General features: G+C 38.2%; 1 protein-coding gene across 8 annotated transcripts in view; it reads left to right on the forward strand.

Moving 5' to 3' along the window:
• foxp1b (forkhead box P1b) overlaps nucleotides 1-27,056 on the forward strand; it is a 199,016-nt gene that overhangs the window by 109,234 nt on the left and 62,726 nt on the right. For 7 of the 8 annotated variants that reach the window (XM_056253697.1, XM_056253693.1, XM_056253699.1 and 4 more), the window contains one exon: nucleotides 23,393-23,488. In XM_056253697.1, coding sequence (XP_056109672.1) covers nucleotides 23,393-23,488 — 96 coding nt within the window. Of the gene's footprint in view, nucleotides 1-23,392; nucleotides 23,489-25,680; nucleotides 25,702-27,056 lie in introns of those variants that run through there. The other variant, XM_056253701.1, reaches the window with a different exon arrangement.

Below are 27,056 nucleotides of genomic sequence, written 5' to 3' on the forward strand. Positions count from 1 at the left end.
TTGAGATGATAAAAAGATTTTATCTCTCTGCCGTCTATCGTCATCATTCTCCCAGCCTCCATCTTTCCCAAATCCCCAACCCCCTCCTGCTTAGCAGTCTTTATCACTTTGCTCTTTCCTCTTAATATCATCTTCATCTCGGATTGCCATGGCACAGGGGAGATGCGCTTGTTGATCAAATTTGGTTCGCGTAACGCTCAGCGATCCGCTTGGCTGAAGTGTCCGCAATGTGTGCTGAATGCTGAGGACGAGCGCCGCGGTGGTGCGGTGATTGATTGATTCAGTCTGCCCCTGGACAAGATAACAGCATCAGTAAATACTGATGGAGTAGCTGGCTCTACTCCTCCACAGCAGGCCACCATGGGGCAGCAAGTGTTTCAATGTGCCCTGGCCCCCTCAGGAACTGGGTTATATCGAGGGAGAGGTGTGTGTATTTCACTCCAATGATATTTATTTAGTGTCGCTCTGTTAAAAGAACAGTTCACCCAATAATGAAAATCCTGTCATTTTTTACTCATGGCCTTATAAACCATTTTCAGCGCTCAAATTTCATTTGTGTTTCCACAAGAACTGAATTTAAGTTGCATAACTTAAATTTGTGTTTTTCCTCACCTTCTGAAGACTTCAAATGTAACTCAGTCGTATAAACTACTTGTATGGTACTTTTTTAGGAGCCCAACAGGCCCTGAATACAGTACTACGTTTCGGATCAGTAGTTTTTTAGTTTTTTTTTTAAGAAATATACACTTTTATTATTCTGCAAGAATATGACCAATTGATCAAAAGTGACAGTAAAAATTCTAATTCAAATAAATGCTGCTCTGCTTCTATCCATCACAAGATGGATAACAAAAAAAAAGCAGCAACTGTTTTTAACATTGATAAATAATAATAAAAAAATGTTTCTTGAGCAGCAAATCAGCATATTAGAATGATTTCTGAAGGATCGTGTGACTGAAGACTGGAGTAATGGTGCTGAAAATTCAGAAAACAGTTTTTACTGTAATTTTGGGCAAATAAATGCATCTTTGATGAACATAGGAATAAGAAGCTTCTTTCAAAAACACTTTAAATATCTTGCCTAAACTTTTAAATGGTAGTTTGTGCTTTTGTTGTACAGGAAAGAGCAGTGTGAACAGCCTGCTAAACATCTCATTTTGTGTTCCATGGAGGACAGAAAGTCATAAAGGTGTAATGTCAAATAATGTCAACTTCTTTTTTGGATGAACTAACTCCTTCCTCAATGTGGTCTAGTTGACAGGTCTTCATTTTGATAACACTACTTTAGTTAGTGTTAATCAAATGCTCTTTTGCTGGCTTCTCCCTCATTAATCAGCTGCTGATAAAGCCATGTTAGGATTTGCCTACAAAAAAGTGAAATTGTGTACAATAAATTAGTTCTTCATCTTCTTAATAAAACCAAAGCGGGCATGTGGAATGATTGAGGTTCTTTATAGGCCATTGGGGAGATAGACAGACACTGGGAAAGTTCTGGGCAGGGAAGCTGGAGTTGAAAATGATGTCCAAGTGGAATATCATCTCTCTTTTTTCCCCTCACTGTATCTTTCTCTCCCTCTCTCTTTATAATTCACACCCTTAAAGGGATAATTCACCCAAAAATGAAAATTATATAATTTTCTTACCCCCATGCTATTGCAAACCTTTATAACTTTCTTCTGTCGAACACAAATAAGGGTAAAATGTCTCTGTTTTTTTTTTGTCCATATAATTCAAGTCAATGAGGTCCAATGTTGTTGTGTTTGTTGTTGTTCTGAAGAAGTAGTTTAGTTCAGGACTTAAACAGCACAGTTAAATGTGAGCAAATGAAGGCCTCCACATATCCCACAATCCTCAGCTCTTGAGTACAACTCAGTATACTGTTCCTACTAAGCATTTCAGCTGAGGCAATCTATAAACTGCTGGAAGAAAGTGTGTTTCCACAGTGTGTATATGTTGTGTGTGTGTGTGTCATCTGTTTTTATCCATCTTACTAAAGCCAGAAACACACACACATTTCAAACAGATGTTGAAGTTAGGAGGCGCACAAGATCCCGCAATCAAAATAATTATCCTTACAGCCCAATGTTTATAAAGTGTTTATGTGACACTAAGCATTGGGTCTCACTGAAGTAGCTATCATGAGTTAAACTGCTTGTCAATCTCTAAACACCTTTACACTGTGTGGCTTCATACAATTATTTATCATTGACAGCTATGCAACTACCAAATTTTCTGAAGAGACACAATCGCTTGAAACTTGAAAACAAGCCTCATTGGTTCTTGCGGAAGATCAAACGTGCTGTGTAACACGAGAATGAGCCTCATTGGTAATTGTTCGCCAATTGAACAACTCATGTTCGCACGTCAAGCGAACATGCTTGAGCTTCTGTTTACCACAACTGATGTGTGAGTTGATAAACGTTTATATGTGAATAAAAACCTAAATTCAATCTGTTAAAGTTTGTCTCTCTTTAGAAAATTTGGACTAAACCGCTTAATTTCATATGGATTAGTTTTACGATCTCTTTATAAACTTCTTGAAGCTACAAAGTGTCAGTTGTGTAGCTGTCAAAGGAGAGACATGAAGCTCTCCGATTTCATTAAGATATCTTCAAATTTTGTGTTACGAAGATGAATGTTATGTGTTTGGAACGACATGAGGGTGAGTAAATGATGACAGACTTTACATTTTTGCGTGAACCATCCCTTTAAGAAGAGACCAATGAATGTTAAGAAGGGATGCGAGTCAGATTTGAATGTGTATAGTCTGCATGAGCTCCACTGTTCAGTGGGTCAGTGCACTTACCACTAAGCCACAGCTCCAACATTTATAATGCACATTTACACATTTTAATTCAAGTTCAGCTTTAAATTAATTTAGCTTTTTTTTTACATATCGTTTTTTACCTGCTTCTTTCATTGTTTAATCGAATCGTCTCACATTTCAAAAAGAACTTCTCTCATCTGTTAATGAACACACACCTTTTGTTGAGCAGAAAACCCAGAGAACTTCATATTTCACACCAGCAATGAAATCTTGTGGTGCTTTTCACAGCCACTGAGATGATGCACAATATAAGAGCTCGCCGTAATAAAGGCAATTAATTGGCGCCCGTGGCTATAACGTGGACATTGTGTATAGATGGAGATATTTAATTTAGGCCAACAGTCCCTGTGTTTGTTCCATGGGGATCGAGGGACAGTGGTGCGTCCCGAATGAATCAAGCAGTAAATGACGAGCAGAAAAATAGGTAATTATGTTAATCTCACAAATGAATGAGACGCTGACCTCTCGCATTAATTGATTTTATGCGCCTGAATCGTATTTATCTCTCTTTTGATATATTTTTCCATTAACATTTCTGATGTAATTAAAGAGGTTTTATTTTGAAGGAAATTAGCCCTGGATGCCGGCGACCATTAAAGGAAGAGAGTCACTTTTATGCCACGTTAACGAGACAGCGGCATGTTGGCGGTGTTTTAGCTGCGCCACGCTTGCCCGCACAAAGACCTTAAAGCTTAAATAGCCCCTATTCTTTAACCTTAATCACCGCGTTGGCTTGCCAGAAACTCTGCCTGACCGCGCACACGCGCCCCATCGCGAGCACCTCGTGTGCGCTTACGCCCTTTCCGGTTTCTCATTTTTGCACCTAATCAGCAAAAAATTCAACTCGTTGTGGGCTTTGCTCCATATTAAATGGGTGATTATTGGTAATAAATACTTTTTTTAATACTCACTTATTACATAGGCAGTTTTCTTGCTCAGTTAATGAGTGTAATTTGATTTGCTTGAGAGATTACAGTCCTTTCGGAATTAATGCGGCAATCCCGTCCCCTGGATTTAAAGACATCTCTGATTCTTCACAGGTCGTGTGCTTATGCGAAGCTTCCTCTCTCACATAGCAGCTAATGGAGTTGAACAGCAGTCTGTCACTTCACTATATAGCTCATGTGCCCTTGGTTCCTGCCGAGCTTGTTGTTTAGGGGCTCCGCTGTCGTTTGAGTTTTAAATGGGGTTTACCAAACTGGTTCAAGTGGATGCTTTGCCGTTTAAAGGTTTTTGAGCGAGATCTACTGTATAAGCTGAGCAAAAGGGTGGGTATAGACCAAGTGAGGGTGCATAGCTTGGCGTTAATAATCGCACACAATCAAACCACAAACGTTACTTCCAGTCCTCTGAGAGGTGGCACAAATTTCTTCCTTGATCTGACAGTTTCGTATTTTTATCACACATCTGCTATAGCGCTTTCAGTCCGCCGCATAACTCGCCTTCAGCTCTAAAGGTGTGATCGTCTAGGGCTGAGGGAATTTTGACGTCGACCTGATGCTGACAAGCTTTTTGTTTGTCACTTTCTTATGCCTGCTAAATGTCTCTTAAAATGAGCATCACCAAGACACTTCCAGTAATGACTTTGACCCTCAAAACAGTTCTGTTCTGTTATCTTTAATTCAAGTATGAATCACAATGTCAATTTACTGTCTCATGCGGAGTCGTTCTGAGTTTTTGAAGCAATCTTAAGCCCCTTTCACACAGAGATTCCGGAAAATACACGGATAAAGTGACCCGGGATTTGACCCGGGTTCGTTTGATTTTGCTTCATTCACACTGCCAGTGATTTGCCGGAATCAGAGAGCGCGTTCACACACAACCCGTGTATGTTCCGGAAAGACGCGTGACGTTGGATGTGACGGGTCTCTACTTCAGTCCAGTTTGCAGACATTTTTTCGTTCTTTCTTGTATCGATGACGAACACAAACTTTCTTCTAGAGTAACTGAGTCGCACGAAAACTATGTCATTGCAAAGGCTCGTGAATCCTCACTACGACACACCCCTTATACGACATTGGTTCCGGCTTTTGTTCACACAGCGCGCGTTCCGGGTCTGAACACGGCAATGTTACTAGGTCCCCAACCCGGCATCAATCCCGGGTCGTGTTTGCGTTCACACAGAAGGCACTCTGGCAATTTGCCGGGTTCAAAGCGCTGTGTGAAAGGGGCTTTAACAACATTAGTCTCTTTGCAAATCAAAGCACAGTTTGAGACAAAGTCTGTATTAGTAGTAAAATTATTTAATATACACTACCATTCAAAAGTTTGGGGTCAGAAAGATTTTTTAAGAATACTTTTAATACTTTCATTCAAGGCTGCATTAAATTGTTCAAAAGTGACAGTAAAGACTTTTACTTTGTTACAAAAGATTTCTATTTCAAATCAATGCTGCTCTTTTGAACTTTCTATTTATCAATGAATCCTGAGAAAAAATGTATAATGGTATCACACAAAAATATTAAGCAGGACCACTGTTTTCAGCATTGATAATAATAATTAATGTTTCTTGAGCAGCAAATCAGCCAATTAGAATGATTTCTGAAGGATCATGTGACACTGAAGACTGGAGTAATGATGCTGAAAATTCAGCTTTGCCATCACAGGAATACATTACATTTTTAAATATATTAAAATAGAAAACAAAATGTAATAACATTTCACAATATTACTGTTTTTCTGAACTTTTGATTAAATAAATGCCGTTTTTAAAAAAGTACTGACCCCAAACTTTTGAACGGTAGTGTAAATAAGTTCCAACTCCAAGAAAAAATTGTCTTTGCTATGTATATTTACGCTAATTTCATAAGTGTTTACTGTATGTCAACCACTGTCTCATTTGCATCCATTTTTATTATGTTATAAAGACTTTTTATAGAAACATCTGAGACAAAATTGACACTTACATAAACCATGATGGGAAACTTCATGCTTGAGGGAAAAAAATATGACTTCTGAGCAAAAAAAAAATGTCATCTGAAAAATCTGTTTTTATTGTAATTTCTTACTTTTTTTTTAGACAATTCTGCAGTCCATCCCAAAGCAGTAGACACCTTCAGCATCTGTTTTTTTTATTTTTTATGACAAAAGCAATCTCGTTCTTTCCCTCACTTCTCTCCCCCTCTCCTTCTCTCTGGGATAACATTACCCAAGTTGGAATGACTTGAGCAGAGTCTGTAATTCCCATGAAGCTGCTCCCTCTCTCAGCAACTCAATCCCAGACCGTGGCCAATCGCACTGTGATATATCAAGAGCTTTCTCTCCGGGCTCACTGCCTAATGACACCAGGAGCTGACCCTTTGTGTCTTCTTCAACCAAGAGCAGCACACACACACACATTGATAAAGCTGACTTCAGGTGAGATGAGTCTATGAAAACGATACCACAGAGATTTGGCAGAGGGGCTTGTGAATTATCGTGCCTGTGTGCATCTTTGTCAGTTACAGAAATTGGCCTTTTGGACAGATAAGTACTCTACTTTCAGTTGGATATCCTGTGGGAAATTATGAAAAGCGAACCCTTTTGCAAAGTCAGAAATTTGTGTTATTCAAATTTATTTATTTATGTCATTTTACTTTGACCCTTTTTCTTATTTAGAGTATTTGTTCAAAAAGTGTATTTGTTTTTCTGAGTTGTTCAGCACTCCAGGTCAACTTTTTGAAATAATCGCAGGTTGAGGATAGCTGAAAAGGAAAGACATTGCAGAAGTGAGTTATTACATTTTGGTGAAAGGCTATGAAGATAATTATTTGTTTTCTTTGGAGTAATATCTAGTCATTCACTGTAGGATTTGATTCAATTTTGAATTTGCGTTGATGTTTGACTTCCTATTGACTTCAAGCTGGTTTGAAATCTGGCCAACTAGTCCATGCTTGTGACCATTCTTTCGAACAATCTGCCTATTTTGCCACAAACTAGTTTATGCATTTGCATGCAGAATTCCTTTATTTGAGAGATGTGCAGCTTTTTTTAACAGCAGCCCACCACTTTCACTTTGACACGCTACTGTAATAACAACGACATTGCTTGATATAAAACCCCAGACCCGTTTTTCTAGATTTAAAAAATCTAGAAAAAAGGCAATAAAATCGAAATACTAATCTGAGTCAGCCATCGCTGTGTTTGCAAGCACCTCTCACACCCTCTTATTCTCCCTCTCTCATGCACCATACAATCTGATGCAACATCTTGAGCATAAATGCAATAACAGAAAAAGAATAAGTTCTTATATTCCACATTCTCTCTAAATCCCCAGCACTGTTTGCATGTTCTGACCGTTTTCCATGTTGACAAATGGATTACTGGAGCAAGCAGTGACAGGTTTACCTGAGCATTACATCCTCAAGAAGAAAATTGTCAGATGGCATTGTATATGTGTTTGTGTGTGATGGAGATGTAACCTCAGGTTACTTCTTAAGTTCCCCTCTATCACCCTCATCAGCCTTCCCTGCAACCCCTCACAACTGACATCCTCAAGGTTCCCACGCTGATGGAAAACCTGGAAATATTAGTGAGTTTTAAAACTGTGATTATTCCTGCCATTAGTGTTAATTTCGTTAACAAAATCTGTGACAAAATGTTGGTCGACAACCTTTTTTCCATGACCAAGATGAGACGATGACGAAACCACCAACACCATTAAACAATAAACGATAACTGTGACTATGGGGCTGTTTACACGACACCGTTTTCAACTAAAAACTTTAAACTTTTTATGCATTTTGGCCGTTCATTTACACGACAACAGCGTTTTTGGTGCTTGAAAACGCAAACTTTTGAAAACGGGTTTCAAAGTGCACTTTTTTTTAAACGGTCTCTGTGTAAACAACAAAAACGCAAATCTCTAAAAACGATGATGTCATGCACATGCGTATTACGTGTTCAGTCTATAGTGTTTCATCGCCATCTAATGGCCTGGCAGTAGAATACAGGGTTTTTTGTCGTTTTCGCGGATCCGTGTGAATGGATAGCAAAAAAGGCCTGTACTCGGAAAACTCAAAGGAAAAACTTCTCCATTTTAAGCATATCGTTTGTCGTGCAAACGTACCCTATATCAACATGCAATATCGTTGACGAAAAAAATAAAAACTTCACCAAAATATCTTTGTTTTTGCCAAAAATGAGAGGAGACTTTTTTTTTACTTAAAGGTAGGGTATGGGATTTGCAAAACGGCCGGCAGATTTTGAAAATGCACAACTCAAAAGGTCCTACCTTCTTTCCTCCAACGCTGGCCCTGACTCCACCCATTCGAAGAACATGGACGCACAATCATGCATCTGCAAAACTCAGATGCGCGAGATTGCACTTACTCTCTCTCTCTCTGTACCGGGGCGACTTGCACTTACTGTGACTGGGTCTTCCTGGTTTATGGAAGTTTTTCTCCCCCTGAAAATGGTGTAGCGATGTAATTTTAATGTTTAGCCTTAAAGGGATACTTCAGGATTTAGCATTAAGCTTTGTATTAGGAGAAAACCTGTAGTATTTTCGAATTACCGTGCTTTCCACCCTCATATCCCCCTGAGACGAGAGATTTATGTATTTTTTGTCTGGAAAAAATCCTCCGATGACGCAAAAATCGTCATTTTGCGTCATCGGAGGATTTTTTGGCCAGAGGCTAAAGACTACAGCCAGGAGTAAGGGCTGTCCCGCATGTTCTCAACCCGCCCATAGAGGGTGGGATCTCACTCACAGAATGTACACATAGTGTCAGACATCTTTTTTTGGAAGCTAAGCTAGCAGGCTCTTGTTCTGTGGAGAAAGCTGAGTAGTAGGGGTTACCAACCTCTTTTTCCCGGACATGTCCGGCCGTCGATGTCCGGGATTCAGCTTCTGCTTTCTGCAGTCGCCATTCATTGTTTATATGCACACCTTTTGTTTCAATCTAACCGAATTCATTCCGATTGGTGAATCTGAATGTAGTGTTTACATGAATGGTAAACAAGTGATCGGTTGATGTGCGTTTTAACATTGCTAAGAAAATTCCCGCTCCTCCGTGAGAGAAACGAGAGCGGTGCGTCTCACAGGTGACGCTCATCGGTAATCACGCCACCGGCCTCGCGCCGTTCTCCCACGGCCGTCACTCGTCCTACTTGCCACAGTAAACATAATGAATGGCGACTGTAGAACGCAAAAGCCGAATTTTGGGCGATCTCGAAACACATTTTCGGGCAGACTCATCACGGAGACTCACTAGTAGCCTAGACTTGTTGTTTAACTACTGCGCTCAGTTAGCGGTAGGCGTGGCCTCCTAGGGCAGCGAAGCAAGTGCATTCTGGGAGTTGTTGTCTTTCATCCACATAAGCCAAAAATAATTTTTTTGCTTTTCTCAGTCTAGAAAGCTCCAAATTCAAAAAAAAATTCACATTTCTTCTACATAAATGATCCATTTTAAATACACATTCATCTTTCCACAGGTGAAGTACCCCTTTAAATCGTCTGAAATCACATCCTTTCCCTACTATACAAGGCGAAAAACATTATGTGACAAAATAAGTATGTCCGAATTCACAGTACTCATAAAAGTACCGGCGAGATTCTGAAGTGTGCATATGATGGACACTTTACTGTCCCATGAGGCCTCGGGAGAGGATTTGTGAATGAGAGTGAAGTGACGCAACTGACGCTGGTACGTCACGTGATAATGACAACATGGCGAATGTAGTACGTCCGGATTACCTACACTTTCAGAGGAAAAAAAGGTACAAAAGCTGTCACTGGGGAAGTACCTTTTTAAAAGGTACACTTTTGTTCCTTTTAGGTACTAATATGTACACTTTAGGTTCTAATTTGTACCTTTCGGGTACCGATATGTTACCCTTTAGGTACAAAAGTGTATCTTTTGAAAAGATACCACCCCAGTGACAGCTTTTATACCTTTTTTTCTGAGAGTGAGAGAGGTTGTGATTTTGGACACAGCCATTCTCTAACATAATGACCTGAATTGCTTTCTACTGGCTTGTTTCTCCAAATCTTGTCCTGCCATCTCTTTATGTCTTAGTCAATGGTGGCAAAAGTCAGTGCCACACAGACACCTCACCACTAAGAAGGTGGCATCATCATTCCTTGTGTTCAGCCGATAACGCTGATTACTAAAGTACCGAACTGCACTCTTAACGGCACATAATTCTATGTGGCAGGTTCCCCGCGCCTCTCGTTCCCTTCTCATTTTTTTCTACTTGTGGTTAATTCATCTATTCTTATGAGTCATTTAGTTCTTTAATTACCGTTAGCAGCAGATGCACAATGGAGTATTAATGTGAGTGGGTTTTACGGCCACTCCATCACCGCGAGACTGTGAAGTCTAAAGACATAATTGACGTGGAAGAGAGCTTGGAGATGAGGAGACAATATTTTGCAGATGGCTTTTCTTGTATGCTAGAAGGATGTTTATGGGTATACATCACACTAAAGGGGCAATAAACACAATCGTAATTCAATAACTGTCTTGATAGACGGAATCTGGCGTCGGATGCTGGATTGAGGTGTGTATTAAATGACAAGGGGAATTTAAATTAAATGATAGGGAGCGTGTGTCTATGCGACTGTTTCAGTGCATGCTTGTGCTTTTGTGTGTTAGGGATGGATCAGGATGGTCAACTAGTTATCCAATAACCAACTAATGGGTTAGTGAATTCAATTAGTTAACTTCCTGACGTCTGTTTTTTTTTAGTCATCTTTGTAGTCGTCCAACACTCAAAATTAATCCTAATTTTTTTTTTTAAATGTTAACATTTTACATTTATATCATTTATATACTTGGATTTTATTATTCATTTGTTATTTTATGAAATAAAATAAATAATAATATTATAAAATGAAACAATTTTAGATAACACTCTATTTTACAGTGTCTTTGTTACATCACTGATTCTTGAGAGTCGGGACAAAACACGTTTTAAAAAACGTAAAAAAAAAAACACACTATATCAATTAGAGTTGTATGTTTCTGCAGAGAAAGGTCTTAGCTATTTAACCATGTAAAGGAACAGGTTCTAAATAAAAACACATTTTTAACAAATAAGCATGTTTCCCTTCAGAACTGGATTTGTGTCAACTCCGTCAGACACACTAAAAAGTATACAATTTTAATTCTTCCAATCCAAAAAGAATCTAAATTTCTGAAGTATATTGTAATAGTGTTTAGTTACTCTGATATGTAAAAAAAATACAATATATAAACTTAAGTTGTGATTTCACACTATTCTGAAAACTCAGATTTCTAAATATTTGCATTTCCAAACTTTGATTTTAATTTCAATATTGTAAAAACAAATTCCTTAAATAAATAAAACATAAGATGATGTAGATCAGATGGTCCTTTATTCCAAAAACAACATAAACTGAAGGAAGAACATTTTTTTCCCCAAACAATTTACAAAAACAAAAACAAACATCCAACGCTGTTGATGAAGATCTGACGGTGTTGATGAAAAACTGACGGTGTTGATGAAAAACTGACGGTGTTGATGAAGATCTGACGGTGTTGATGAAAAACTGACGGTGTTGACAAAAAATATGTGTGCATTGTGATTATTGAACAGATGTGCTCTTTAAACTACTACTAAAACTACTCCTTGTTATTAGAGTATTGAACTTACTGTAAAGCAAACTATAAGCACATACACCGTTTCCAACTATTATAAATTACACCGTTTCCAACTTTCAAAAAAAAAAACAATAAGGGAAACCAGGGGCCCTCCTCCCCCTCTGTTTTCATCTACCTCCCCTATACCCCTTCCTGCTCTACTTTTTCTCATCCATCTCTTCTCCTCTTCCTTTCCTCCTTTGTAAGTAGCCATTTACTTTAAAGTGGCGTGTGTGTGTGTGCGTATGTGTGTGTTTGGGTGTGTTGGATGTGTGATTGCCCTGCACTGCCTACTTTATACTGGGTGTGATCTTAAATTGACATTCCTTGACAACAATACTGCAACACATAATCTGTAGCTTAGAATCAGGTTCAATTAGCTTACTTAAGATTTCATTTTTGTCTAACCTGCGCTTATGCCTTGAGCAGCAGGCGTCGGATATGCGTATGGTTAAATAATGTAATGCATGCTATGTATGTGCATTTATGTGTAAATAAAACCCTGAAATAACAGTTTAACCCTTCACTATATTCACAAATAATAGTATATTCGCACATTAAGAGGTTATTGGTGGATTTGTCAACTCCGTCAGCTTATAGGTCAACTCCGTCAGACATAGAACCTGACGGAGTTGACGTCTGACGGAGTTGACGAAAGGGCATGTATTTTCCCGCCAAAACATGTATTGTACACTGCATCTAGGTAGTTTTTCCTCAGTTGCTAGCTGTCCCAATAACCTCACTAAAATGCTTAAATTCAATCCACTATGGTTTAAAAAAAGTATCTTAACAGAAAGATGGTATTGACATGGTGCAGCTGTGACCATAGGAATATTGACATTGTTTGTCTAAAATATAAAAAAATGTAAAATGTACCAGAGCATGTGTGGTAGTGCTGCATTCACCACAGACAGGGAGATGAAAAGGGGTCCTCAAGGATATAGCTGACCATGCTATTTCCTGATTTAAAGAGCTTTATGAAAAAATCTGATGGAGTTGACAGAAACTGAGGACACAACTTTAATAGGCAGATATTTATGGAAAATATTGTTTGATGTTCAATTCATGCATTGTTTTTTATATTTATACCCCTTATTTTTTATTTGATATATATGTTTTCACAATTGTAGAGCTTTTTAAAAGTTTTTTGGGATGGTTAATATTGTAACCTCTTGCTGAGGACAAGTGCAATAACATGGACCATCTAACCACAGACCATACATTTTAACAACTTTTCCCCAAAAAGATAAAAAAGTTTATTCTAAAAATCAGATAGGTATATACAATTCCTTTAGATTTAACTTTGTAAGTATGTCATACATGATGAATTTCTTAATTTTTGCTATAAATTAGACTTTTCTTTGTGGGACATGTTTTGTCCCGACTCTCAAGAATCAGTGACATATGTTACAAACATGTGTGTCTATGCGACTGTTTCAGTGCATGCTTATGCTTTTGTGTGTTAGGGATGGATCAGGATGGTCAACTAGTTATCCAATAACCAACTAATGGGTTAGTGAATTCAATTAGTTAACTTCCTGACGTCTTTTTTTTTACTTCTATTTTTTTAGCTTAATATTAGGGATGCACTATGTTTTGGTGCGATATCAGTTATTGGCTGATATTAGAGTTTTTATTATTATTTGTTTCTTTATTAACATGTTAATTCTCCCTGTTTTTACATATAGATATTGTGTAACGTTTTGGGCTTTGTAGTCATCCAACACTCAAAGTTAATCTTATTTAAAAAAATTTAATGTTAACATTTTACATTTGCATCATTTATATACTTGGATTTTATTATTCATTTGTTATTTTATAAAAAAATAAAAAATAAAGAATAATATAATAAAATAAATAATGAATACAATTTTAGATAACACTTTATTTTACAGTGTCTTTGTTACATATGTTACATGTAGTTACTATAGTAATAACTATAAATTATGCATAAAACAACTAACCCTAAAACCTATATTAAGTACATTTACGGTAGTTACTTAATATTACTCGGTACTTAAATCTATAATTACAGTGTAACAAAGACACCTTCAAATAAAGTGTAACCCAATTTGATTTGATTTTGTATTATTTATATGAACCCTAGCACCCTTTTGCAGTCACCTGGGTATCTCTGGACCCCAGAGATTCAGACAACCCATCAACTAGTCTATTTTGAAAATGTCATTTTGGACATTTCTATACGTGTCTTCATTTAAGGCAGAGAGAAAACAAGCCAGCATTCGCGCACAGATCTCAGCATACATCACCTTGTGTGTGTTTGTGTATGTCTCTTTATGTCCGGCTCTATGAATGGATCCCCTCTCTTGCCATCTGTTGTTAAGCTGCTCCTGAGGCGGAGCTTCGGAATCCAAACAAACTGCAAACTGAGGCTGTCAGAGCCGCATAACTGAGACGACCCCCAGGCCCGGGGTCACACATCCGTACCAGGCTCCACACAGCGCCCTGTTTACTCTCCCTATACCTCCTTCATCATCTCTCTCTTTTCTCTCCATCGCTCTCGTCCATCCATCAGCAGTCATGCACCCCCACCTCCCGCCTTCCACATGGAAACAAATGCACAAACACACACATGCAAACACTCTCCCTTCATACCTTCATGCACCCTCTCGCTCGCTTTTTATTATACTCGCTAGACGGAATGCTTGTCAACCCTAACTGTTACCAGTCAGTGTTTTTTTTAGACAGTGCTTATCTACTGCAATCATTCACCAAGCCTTACATGGTTTGAGCACAGCAATTTGATATGTTTAGTGTTGTCATTAATATTGATAGATTGGTAGAAAAGTGCAGCCATGGGAGGGAGTAGTAATGGTTTGAAGTGGGTATATAACATTGATTTATTTATGTATTCTACATGAATTAGTTTAGAAATCTAAACAGCGAGCGTGTTTCCAAGAGGCCGTGATTCTACGAGCGCCTGTTTTCCATGTGAAGAGGCTTTTTGGAAATTGCATCAATTAGATACTTAACAGGAAGCTGACCGGCCCTCTTTTGCATTGCAGATAAATGTCCAATCTAGAAAACGAACAAAAGGCGGCAGAATTAGCAAGAGAAAGAAAAACTCAATTAATACAAACAGTCCTGATCTTCAGTACTTACATTCTCATGCCAGTGAAGGAGCATTCCTGTAGCGTATGAATTTTAATTAGGTGACACTCTCAGTGAATGGAGACTAACACTGTTTCACTTTTCACATGTATTTTTAGTTAGGATATTAAAGGAATCACCCAAATAGTTTAACTACAAAGTTTAATTCATTTTGTCCGTGGTATTTTATAAACAATGAATGTATTATTTCTGTTTCTATTTCCGTATTCTGTTAGTTTAGTATTGTCTTTATTATAGTTGAGGCCAGTTTCCTCTAAATCACTGAAAATTTTACTTTTGCAAGAATGGTTTTAAATGTATTCATTATTGAATTTACACTACCATTCAAAAGTTTGAAAATTACATTTTAAAATATATTCAAATGGAAAATGGTTATTTGAAATTGTAGTAATATTGAACAATATTACTGTTTTCTGTGTTTTGATCAAATAAATGCAGCCTTAGGATGCATAAGAGAATTCTTTCAAAAGCATTTCCGTAAACCCACAAACTTTTGAGCAGCAGTAGCCTATATTTCCTTAAATGTTGCCCAGTCTCACATGGGTTTGTAATGACAAGTACTTTAAATAAAAACTAATAAATAACATCATTTTTATTTTGAGGTTTACTGTATCTTTAAGGATCACTCTCACAGCCTACTTTGTAATTTTCAACTAAAAGGAGACAGCAATGGATTGGGACTGGATTAAAATAAGCGATTGGGAAAGCAGTATAGTGGTGTATCCGGAAATATATTTTGTCCTTAAACTTTCTCATAAAACCTTGACAACTTTTAAACCTTCCCAGGAAGCCCTTAGGACAATCCTGCCAAGAAAAGTCAATCTAATAATGTGACATTTAAGAAAAAGCCCTCCAGCTCTGTGGAGAACAAGATGATGTGCTTAGGCCACGATAGTGCTAAGCGCTAACCTATTAGCAGTCTTTTCTGTGTGTCGTGTCTGAGGAGCCCAATCTCCAGACCTCTTAACTCTGTGTAAACAGCCTCCTCTACTTCACAATGGCCTCTGGGACAGGGTTTCACCTGTACGCACATCTCCCACCAATTAAAGGCCCGATTGGCCTGAGTCTCATTTTTCATAGTCAGGCCTGCCTTGATGTACGCAAAACCAGACCCTCAGAGGTTAACACAAGCTGTTGTCTTTACATATGTCTCAGCAAAGGTTTCATATCAGTGAAAAAAATAGTTTTTTCATTTTTGCCTCCTCACAAACATCAAACAGATAATTGTTATTTTGCTAAACTCTAGGGTTAACAGACACTTTTACTAGTCAACAGTTCTAAAGCAAAACAATGGAACTGTGTGAGAAAGTCCATTTCTGTGTAACTTGTACAGTATGCTTTGAAATTTTACATTTCTGCTGTCATTGCCAGGCCCGATGAAATATGCAGACTTTTTCTGCATTTTTGGTGCTGAATTTGTGTAAAGGATAAGATAGGAAAGAATATGCTTTTCATTTAACACTTTAACTTTGACAATATTTCTATTCAGCAGGTCAAACCACATGGGGGAATTTGTCATAATGGAACCTGCCATTAAAAAGTCTGTTACTGTCACTTAAACAGTACAACAATTGTGAAAACGGAATTTTATTTATTCATTTTTAGGATTGTTATGTTTTATGATGTACTTTATCCAACAGATATTACAAATCATGTTACTTTTTTTAGTTTGAATTTATTTTTACTGTATTTAGACCGTTTTGACGTACAAACTAACATACAAAACCACGGCTAGAGACGACAAGATTTTGTCTAATTGGAATTTTTATTCAATCTTAGTTACTGATACTGTATATAATCTGCAAAAAATTATAATCTTGATGGGTAATTTTGTCTTCCAGTTTAAAACAATTTAAAACAATATATATTTACTTGAGAAGCAACACTGATTAAAGCTGCATTCTGCAGTTTTTCCTCTGTCGCCATCTGTTTGAAATCTGCAATTGCAGTTATTCGAGGAATTATCAACATTACGTGGGTTGTGCCTCGGCACGGCACAGCGCGGATGAATCCAAAGTTTTGAGGAGAACGTGCGGCTGTCAGTCACCGCGCCGGTGTGGATACTGGCATTCAGAATCACAGATTCTACTTTTTGGAAGTATGACCAACATAAGAATTTTCTCTGGAAAATGTCATCTGTAAGTAACATCCATTTTTGTTCTGACCAACTAAGGGGAAAAAAGCATTGCAGTAAATTGCGCTGATTAAATCTAACGTTCGCTTATCATATCACGTCAAACCGTGCAAATTATACTTTGTTCTCAAATTGTTAATGTTAACAACATCGGCATTGCGTGACTACATTTAATGCCCTTCTGATATTTATCCTTGTTTTCATGGGCCGGTTGCAAGTTTCTTTTTTTCTGTAGCAACTCCGAAGTCCAAAGTCTTTTGCATTTTACAACAGGTGAGTCTCCAGTTGTCACTGGTGATTGTCGTTTGAACCTTTCTGGATCCGCCATCAAATTGATGAATTTAATTATATCAAGTGCTGTGAGAAAAGGCTGTAAATCTTCACCTCCAACATCCTCACACGCAATATAGCCTACTAGCCGAGACTCCTTCTTTATGTGTACAGATGTGACGTAGTGACGAAAAGACATGCTCGAATTTCCCGCGGAAATCCACCACCAGTACCACTGGAATTAAAAACATTACAAGGTTACCGTTATGAAAAAGGCAAGCAGATCGTTTTGAACACTGGTTGGTTATGTACTTGCTCAAATTTATTTTGGATACTTTTTAACCCAAAAAAGAATACAGAATGCAGCTTTAAGATAATAACCTGAATAACTTTGTTTTTTAGACTTCTTGAAAAATGTAATACGATTATAAGTCTTGATATGTTATGCAGTGTTGCCAGCCACTCAAGTAAATTCTTAAGGGTTTTTCGATATTTTAACTGAAAAAAACACAAAACTTTTTTTGCAATATTGACCTTGCGATAGCTAGTCCTGTCTCCCCTATATGCACCGTAGCGTAGGCCTATATAACATAGAAACTTCACCTATCATTTTCCATTTTTTTCTGGGTAAAGTGAATCCACATATAGGGATTTGTGTGACTAGCGAAGCTGGTCTTACACAGCGGGAACCCCCAAAGCCTGTACATAATCCACATGTGCTAGTGACATAAAGACAAACACAAGTTCTGGCTTAGATATTACTCTACACTCGAATGCAACGCGTAAACAGATGTAGGCCTATATGCACAAGGACGCTGTATGTGTGGAAGTGTGAGCGTAGGGGATGACAAATAGGAAAAATATTGTTGTCACTGTCAGCGATTACGCAGGGGGCCTTGTTGGCTTCTCAAGGGTTGTTTTCTAATCACAAACACCTGGAGGGGTTATCGGGTGTGTTTGCGTGTGCGTCGGCGGAGCCATGACATCAAATAATCCTAACGAGGAATTTTAATGAAGGATTCGCAAGACATCAGATGTCCGGCGCTCGACGAGTCGCATGAGTCACTTTCAAGTAGTGTTACGGCGCAAGCATTAAAAGGACTAGACAGCCACTGCTGACCTTTTCTTTTGCATTAAGTGATTTTAATGAACGTGTTTTCTTTCACTTTTTTTTCCATCCTACCCACTGTCATCAATATGTATTTTCGCTGATTAGCATCAAACGTTGCCCATAGCGAGGCACGTTTGTGCTCCGTCGGCAGCTCAGTCATCTGTTAGCATTAACTTATCTGTCTTTGAACCGTTTTTGTATCCGATCAGTTCCACCTAATACGTCTCTTGATTCGCTATTGTAGCACCCAGACAGCACGTTGTTCTCCTCACTTTAAACGTGCATTCAGATGCCTGGCCTGTCATCGTCTGGCAGTTTATCGTGCTCGTGTCTGGAGCTGCTTTTAGCCTAGCGCGTCTATCAAACCCCCGCTACCTTTGAATGCCAGATCAAAAGAAGATGAATTCCAGGCAAAGAGATGGAAAGGGGGAGCGCAAGGGGGCTGTTTGTGCATGTGTGTGTGTGTGCGTGTGTGGGGACGGGCGCTTTGTAAACATCACAGTGACAGCTCACAATGGGTCGCTTTAGCGCGGCGCTAACCCTCCGCCAGTCAGCCGCGCTCGCTAGCTTGTTAAACAGCAAATAATTCCTTCGCCCGGGGCCCGTGCTCACCTCGGAAACGGTGCCAAGTTCATCCTCTCTCTTCTCATTAGTTTTGATCCTGACAGAGTCTTTGAATCATCCCTTCGTTGCTCTTTTGTTTTAATTGCCTTTTTTCCGTCGTATTCGATGAAGACGTGTCTTTTAGCTAGCGTTAGCTGCATTAACAACAAGGAATTTGTTATTATTAAGGTGCGCTTGTGAAGTCTTATTTGATATAGAAGATGTTCTCCTGAAAGCGTTCTCGGCAGGAAGCAGACTTGTGGTTTGGTGTAGCCTAATGTTGGTTTTTTTAGACCTCCGTATCTCCTGATTGATCATCTGGTGTGTTTGTTGACAGCCTTTCTGACGCAATTAACAACTGAAAGCAGCACATTGTACTTTATGTCCTCATCTTGAAGTGTCTCAATATCACATCCTGTTGACTCAAATATACTTGTTCCAGCACTGTCTCAGTGCAAACTGTGCACACCAAGTATTTTTTATGTCATAAAAGTTTCTGTGTAAACAAAGCGTGTGCAGCGTCAGTGTGCTCATGCAGTAATCTTTATCTTACGGTTGAGGGAGCGTGTTTTACGTTCCGTCTGGCATAACCACCAGACCTGAGAGTGAGAGAGTGAGTCGACTCGTACGCAGCAAAGTTTTACATTTTATAAAAGAAGTCTGACTCATTTCAACACTTTTTATCTTTGGTCACATGGGACTTTGCAAAATGCTGAGAAAGAGCACCTGAGAGGAAACGCATAAATTAGTAATATACACATGGTTGCTTGGCATAATATTTTTTTCGGATTGATTTAAAAGAGATAAAACATAGAGAGAGAGGCATTAGATTCAAATCTTTTTTCCGCTTGAAACATTTAATAAAATAAACATGTAAGCATTTTTATAGACACTTTAATTCATTGCGATTTGCATGTAGATCTCTGTGTGTGTGGGGGTGGGGGTGGATGGATGGATGGATTTGTTTGTGTATGTGTGTGTGTATATATATATATATATATATATATATATACATATATACACACATAGCAACATTATAACATTATTGTAACATGTATAAAACACAAAATAATATACATTCAAGTATTTTTGACAAAATAGTTTTTCAAACAGAATTTTTAAGAAGAATTTTTGCTAATCGAACCTACATGAGCACAAAATTTCACTTGTTTATATCCACATATCCTTGTCTTTTGAGTTCATACTGGATGGGTTTTCTCACATTTCTGCTAGTCACCCGAAATGAAGAGTTTCAGTCCATTCATGGCACTGGAAGACTTTAGTGTCATATTGTCATGCATATTTAATTAGGCTTCTATAAATAGGGTATTTATTTTTTTCTGCTCTGTGCGAGCGCATGGCTGGTCAGTGTGGGAGGGGGAGAGTGTGGTGCTGGTGGTTTGGGTGAGAGAGTGGCTTAGGGACTGTCCCTTTCAAATAAGCCTCCGTCGTATTAAACGGGCCTCAGGTCAGCATGGAAATATCGCTCATGTATTTATTTGATGAAGAGTTTTGATAGGTAGTGAAGTTTTTTTTTCTTCTATTACTGGAATTTAAATCACAAAGAAATTGGAGGGCAGAGGAGCCGTTGGCTTGTGATGCATAAACTGTTAAGTTCAGTCTGAATAGATCAGAGACCTTGTTTAAAACTTCAGCAGCTCTTTCCTGATGTTGGGATCCCTCAGATATTCAGCACAGCAGGTATTCATGCAGTAAGGAACAGAAGGTTTGATGAACTTTCCCATATATTCTCTTTCCCATAAATTATTTAGGAATAATATTTTTTTATTTTTTAGAGCATAAATCTTACAAATTAATGCTTCTCAAAAGGTCAAGGAAAATGATTTATCTTGATATAACCCTTTTACTTCTGTGCTGTATATATATATATATATATATATATATATATATATATATGGTAATATATGTTTTAATGTAATATAGTGTAGCGTGATGTGTTTTTGTCCATAATGATGACGGTCAGTGTCAGACGGCACTGAAGTGGCCCCTCTGTAGCCTGTTATTATATTCCTGCCTCATGATGTCATCCCACAACTCCAGTGCATGAGAAGGTCACTCACTTACACACACACACACACTCTCTCTCTCTCTCTCTCTCTCTCTCTCTCTCTCTCTCTCTCTCTCTCTCTCTCTCTCTCTCTCTCTCTCTCTCTCTCTCTCTCTCTCTCTCTCTCTCACTCACACACACACACACACACACACACACACACACACACACACAAACCAACAAACAGCTGGCTTCTCCAGCCCAGCGCTTCAGTCCTCATCTCTTTATTGAGCTCTTACAGTAACCCTTTACTCTCTAATATAGGCCTGCCCTTTCTCTCAAAACCACCCCCTTTTCCTCACTTTTTACATGAAGTGATGTCAATTTCATCTCATTCAATGCAAACCCACGTGTTTTGCACACTTTCTCGAGCCCTTTATAGCATCAGGTTGCTAATAACAAGCCACTAATATCAGATAATGAAGTCTGAACTCCACCCAAGGGTTTTAGATGTTCCTCCGACTGTTTGTTGAATTGTGGGAGTTTTTGGTGTGATGAGCGTGGAAAGAATGAAGCAGTTATTTACTCAGATGGTTCTCTGGTGTAGGTGTGAGTCTGCCCCTGCTGTTCTATGGGAACACGCTGCTTGCTTTTCTTGGTATTGGTGCCCTTTTTTTCTTCTTTTTTCTTTTTTTTTGCTCAACTGGAGAACTTCATTTTTCCCCAGAACTGCTGTTGCTTTTGTTTGCTCTGGATGGCATGTCTGATTATTTATGGTGGGGGGGGGGAGTAGTCCAGCCAGTAAACATGTGACTGCACTGTATTTTGTTTTCCACTCACAGGGCCGTGTCCTTTGACACATATTTTGAAGGCTAATAAACTTTTTATTTGCTTTATGATCAGGGAAAGGCGGGGGTAAGCAGACGAACAGATAAATGTAGAGAGAGAGAAAGAAGTTACTGTCTGCATACCACACTAAGCTTTCTGTAGCATATAGTATGACAGCGTAGTATGAAACATTCTGTATGGATAGAATAGCCAGACCAATGACTACAGTTATCACAAATTACAGTAGGCAACAGAGTATACAGTGCTGGGTAGAGTAAGTTTTTTACTTATTATTTACTCAGCACTCAGGAATTAAGAGATTTTAACACAAATTTGGATTGTTTTTTAATTATATTAATTATATTACATTTCAATTATAATAATACAAAATATTTAATAATACATTTATATGTATTTAATTAATTTTTTATAAATAATAAATGTATTACCATCTAGTTGATCTTGATCTTAGCAAGTACATTATTTGATAAAAGTTTTTTTTGTTAACTTCTTTTTTTCGGTTTGTTTTGATGTTTGCACATTCAACTCATTCAACTTATTTTTGTAAATGTGTGATCATTTGTTTCCGAGCTGATAACACTCCATTTGCTAAATTACGCATGCCACATGGTGTAGTGTGACAAAATTGTAGTTTAATGCCATAATGTGTTAATTTCCTTTTTGTTAAATAAAAGTAGTATACAGTAGGGTTGTCAAACGTACCGGTACTACGAAAATAATACTACTAAACTAATGTTGACGTACGGAGCACCGGGTATTCAGTAGCCGCTGAAAAGGTGCTGCTTTCAAACACTCGTTCCCGTATGTTTGAGCACTCAAAACTAAGCGTCAAAGGTTTCTATTTAGAGTGTTTTTTTACAAGGATTGAGCATTGTAGCCAATCACAATCATATCTGTTGAGCGTGTGAAGTTACACAATGGCCTATCAACTGTGCTGGTCAATAAGTAGTCAGAATCCACTTGATTCCACTGAAAACGCTCAAGGTTTTGTTTTGCTCAACGCGAGCTGCATGCTCGCCAATCCTTTCGTTATAACCAACAAAATGTAAACACGATGTAAATAAGAAATGTATTGTACAATTAAGACAGCTTGTTTTATTATAACAAGAGTTTTCGCGAGAGTGCAGAATTCAGTGAGCTTGCGCTTTATACATTGACAGCCTTGGTTATTATAAAGGGGGGGCTCTTCTCTTGCTTTTGGTTTATTACACATTCACAATTTGAATACAAGTTTAGTTTTTCATGCTGCCAAGTACACTGCAAAGTTTCTGGAGTGACAACCGTATTTAAATATGTGATTGAATCGGAAACTGCGATGATTGACAGTGATAACCAACGGATGAGACAAAACAGGACAACATTTTCTTAAAAGTTCTTAATTCAATAGTTTTGTACCAAAATTGGTACCGAGAACCATGAGATTTTACTGGTATTGGTACTACCAACTGAAATTTCAGTACTATGACAACCCTAGTATATACAGTAGTATGCAGTATGCTAATATTTTATTCTGAATATAGTCATATTAAACAACAGCTTGAGTCCTCTCTGTTCCCTGCAGCTGTTTTTGATAAAAGTTTTCTATCAACAACTTATTTTCACCTACTTGTTTGTTTTGGGTACTAATCGTTGCACATGTGACCAAATGAAGCTGTACATTTATTTGAAAACAGAAGAGATGGAAAACCAGTATCTTGTCCAGCTGTAAGAGCATGGCATCATTTGGATCTTTATTGTCAAATAGCAGTAGGGCTGTTCTCAAGGGAGTGTCAGTCCCCAAACACAAAACACAACACTATCCAAACTGTTGTTCATGAACGTTTGTTTTCTCACACTGTTTTTTTTTTCTTCTCTGTATTGTTTCCTCACTCAGGCCTTACAAGTTGCACGGCAGATCCTTCTCCAACAGCAACAGCAAAGCAGCGCCCTCAAGTCCCCTAAAAATAATGACAAGCAGCCTGCACCACAGGTATGTGTGCGTGTGTGAAGCTCCGATGTTGCTCAAATGTTGCTTTTTGATTGCTCAGGAGACTTAATGGAGTTCTCAGAATGTTTTAGTAGAAGTATCAGTTGTCTCAGATGTGTCTCCTCAAATACATTGAGAAATACAACAGAAACAAATAAGATTGAAATTGCTGAAACACAATATCAACCTGTAAAATGTATGTGGATATAGGTCAGATGATTAGATTTTGGCAGAATTAGTTGAGAAATGTTGTGGTTCATATTATTATCTTTGGTGTCTAAGATAATCTGAGCAATGTTTGAGACCGTGTGCTGTATCTGCACTTTTCAATATCTTCTATTTCAAGTGTGATGAATGAAACGGGCTGTTTTTTGACCCATTATTAATTTAAAGATTTTAATACAAAGTTGGATTAAAACATTTTTTATTATAATAAATATATACAATTTTAATTGTTATTCATAAATAATGCATTTATGAACAGCTAGTTAATTTTTCTAACATATTTTCTGACATAAATATGTGTGTGTGTGTTTATGTGAGTGATCAGGCATTATTTGTTTACATTTATATATATATATATATACAGTTGGTGGTACAACATGTACCTGTCAAAGCTTGACAAACAGGAAATTAAGGCAGACTGGGCTGAAGAGTTGGAAGCACATTAGCGTAGTGTTCTTTCATCATTCACAGTAATCTAACAAATCACGCACAATGAAATCCTGTCAGTTTTAGCACATTATGAGCACATGGATATCTAACGTGTGTGCAAGTGTGAAGAGCAAACAACATTAGCTTATTTAATAGAGGTACAGTAAGTATGGCATTCTATCTCTGTCTCTTTCTCTCTGATTTCACACTTAATTCTGTCATCAGCAGTTAAAGGGGGCGCCTGGGAGCATCCCTGTCTCCCGTCTCAGCCTCCGGGCTTTCTATTTGCCTATCCTTTGTGATGCAAAGCAAATCCGGCCCTTTTCATTTCCCCATCCGCGCCCCTTTAAAAGAGAGCAGCTAGCCGTGTCTGATGCAATATTTACGTTTATTTGAGATCATTCTCGCTCAGATCCTTATCTTTGTTTGAGCAAGGTGGATGTTGTTTGTTTCATGGTGGAATCGCAGGAGACCAAGGGGCATATTTGTTAATTAACGCACATCCCTGCTTTGAGTGAGTCTGTTTGTGTGTGTGTGCAATCACTATATAGGTAGGCTTTTTAGTGGTACTTGGTAATGAAACAGTCAAATTGCTTAGAAAATGCATAATTTGTCTGAGGAAAATGAGGAAAAACATCTTAGACTTGCGTTGAAGGAGTGACTTGAACATCAAAGGGACTTGGAGTTTGGCTCTTTTCACCCAAAACACAACATAGCAACGTGCTAAAAAATACTCTAGCTACCACATAGCAACACCCTAGAATCATGACGCAAGTTTTCTGCACCACTCACATTTTCTTCATCAAAACTAGTTTTTGCGGAGGTGTTGTGGTAGGGCTGCACGATAAATTTAAATAAATCCAACATTGCGATATGCACTAGTGCTATTATCAAATTGCAATTTAATGAATATATGCGTTGCATGTTTCAGAGTGAAGCGCGGGAACTCTTCTTTTACACGCGAGCAGCTCATGATCCGGTGTTTTCAAAATCTCTGAGCGGATCACTGGAAATGCTGCTCCACACAAACTCATCTCTGCATCTTCTCTGAGTTTGGCTTGCTTTGCAACATGTGCCAACAATCTTCTCAAACTTGTAATTTTGCCAACAAAAGAGAAGCTGCGATTTTCTGACAATATAAAAGCTTGATGATTTAACATTTGAAAGGGATGAAATTAAGGCAACCATACATTTTAGCATTGTAATTTTACAGTTGCACTGTTGCATTTTTTTTTTTTACAGTGAAATATTACAATAGTTATATTTCTTATTATAGTCATCACGAATACAGTGCAATCACAAATTTTATGCAATAAGATTTTAACCCCCAAAATCATGCAGCCTCGCTTTGTGGCATATCAGTATCATGCCATGTAGTCTAAAAAAAACTTGTGTAGATATCACTGGAAATAAGCCATAAGGGAAGAAATATGGTATCTGTGACCTTTAGGTTCTGTGTGAATATGCCGGCATTGAGATAAAGTCGAGAGGATCAAGCTAAACCGCTTCACTCATCAGGCTGAGGGGTCAACGGCCGGCAGATTCCACTATCCGGACTGTTAGTAAGTAGAGGAGCAGACCAGCCTCAGCACACAAAGACAGAATTAAAATTCTAATTTATTTATGTATACAGAGAGCATGGCCAACCTGTCACTCACACCAGTGAAAAAGAAAGCATGTGTGTTTTTGTCTTTCTCCCTCATGCTCTCTTCTCTCTTTCTATGACTGTGTTCAGAATGGAATCCTAGCGTACTGCATAAAAAATACTGTATACTGCTTGCTATTTGTTTTTAAGTTTGCAAATCAGTATGAAAGAACAAACATGTAGCCTGCCCTACAGTATGCTATGTTGTATGTCTCTTGCTGGTGCAGTACTCCTTAATGTGAACTCTTTGGCTGTGTCCAAAAGCTGAAAAATGCTGCCTTCGGAGAATGTATTACAAGGTAGGAACGCATCAAGGAACGCCCAAATCCAATGTTGGCTTCACTTCCTGTCTCCTGAGATCCTTTCATCTAATCGTTTTTTGAAGGCAGCATAGATATATCCTTCGCTGCCTTTGATATCCCACTATCCTGTGCTTTCCATTCGGTGACATGTTGAGCTAAAAATTAAAGATGGCGTCTGAAAGTTGTGGTTGGTGGTCAGTTTGTGTGTAAATGTACGTTTTTGACCAACGTTTGCTTTAAGCAAAGCATGCTTTATTTTGCTATAGATCATTCAACCGTTTTGCTGCCTCAGAAGTCTGTCTGAAATCAGTTTTGTGAGGTACTTTCGTGGGCAGACGCTCCCTACGAAGTCATTGCCTATAAGGCAGCAAGGCAACAAGTCAGCTGCCTAAGTTTTCAGACACAGCCTTTAAACCAAGTGGTGAAGTTGAGCACAATGCATTATGGGATAGTTCCCAGTGTGGTGTGCTTTGTTGTACAATTTAGCACATTCGTTCTTTGCATATAGATAATATTCTGACACTGCATAGTATGCATGCTATATACTGCAGAAATAGTATGGTAGTATGCCATTCTGGACAGAGCCTGCATCTTTTTCTCTCCTTCGCTCCGTCCAATAACTCTTTAGCTCATTATATTATCTGTGCACCCAATAGCTCTTGCTGTCTTGTGTGATCTATCTATCATTAGATGCTGATCTATATTATGTGCTATTGCTGTATTGAGGCGCCAGAAGCCAGCGTCAATTTGCTTTCCTTACTCTAGAGCATTTGATTTGATTTGTGACCGTTTTCTCACCAATTCAGCATTTCAATCACCCTCCACCTAAGACTTTGAAGATTTAAGTGTTTGCACATTATTTATGTTGGTCAGCAGTGAGAAATGTAATTGTAGCACACTAATTGTTAATTGTTGGGCTTATAGGGATCACAGGGTATGGCAGTAAACTCATGGGAACCTTTGCTAATCG

Source organism: Rhinichthys klamathensis, unplaced genomic scaffold (genome assembly GCF_029890125.1).
Source record: "Rhinichthys klamathensis goyatoka isolate OS25496 unplaced genomic scaffold, OSU_Roscu_1.1 h1tg000109l_1, whole genome shotgun sequence".
Taxonomy (NCBI): domain Eukaryota; kingdom Metazoa; phylum Chordata; class Actinopteri; order Cypriniformes; family Leuciscidae; genus Rhinichthys; species Rhinichthys klamathensis.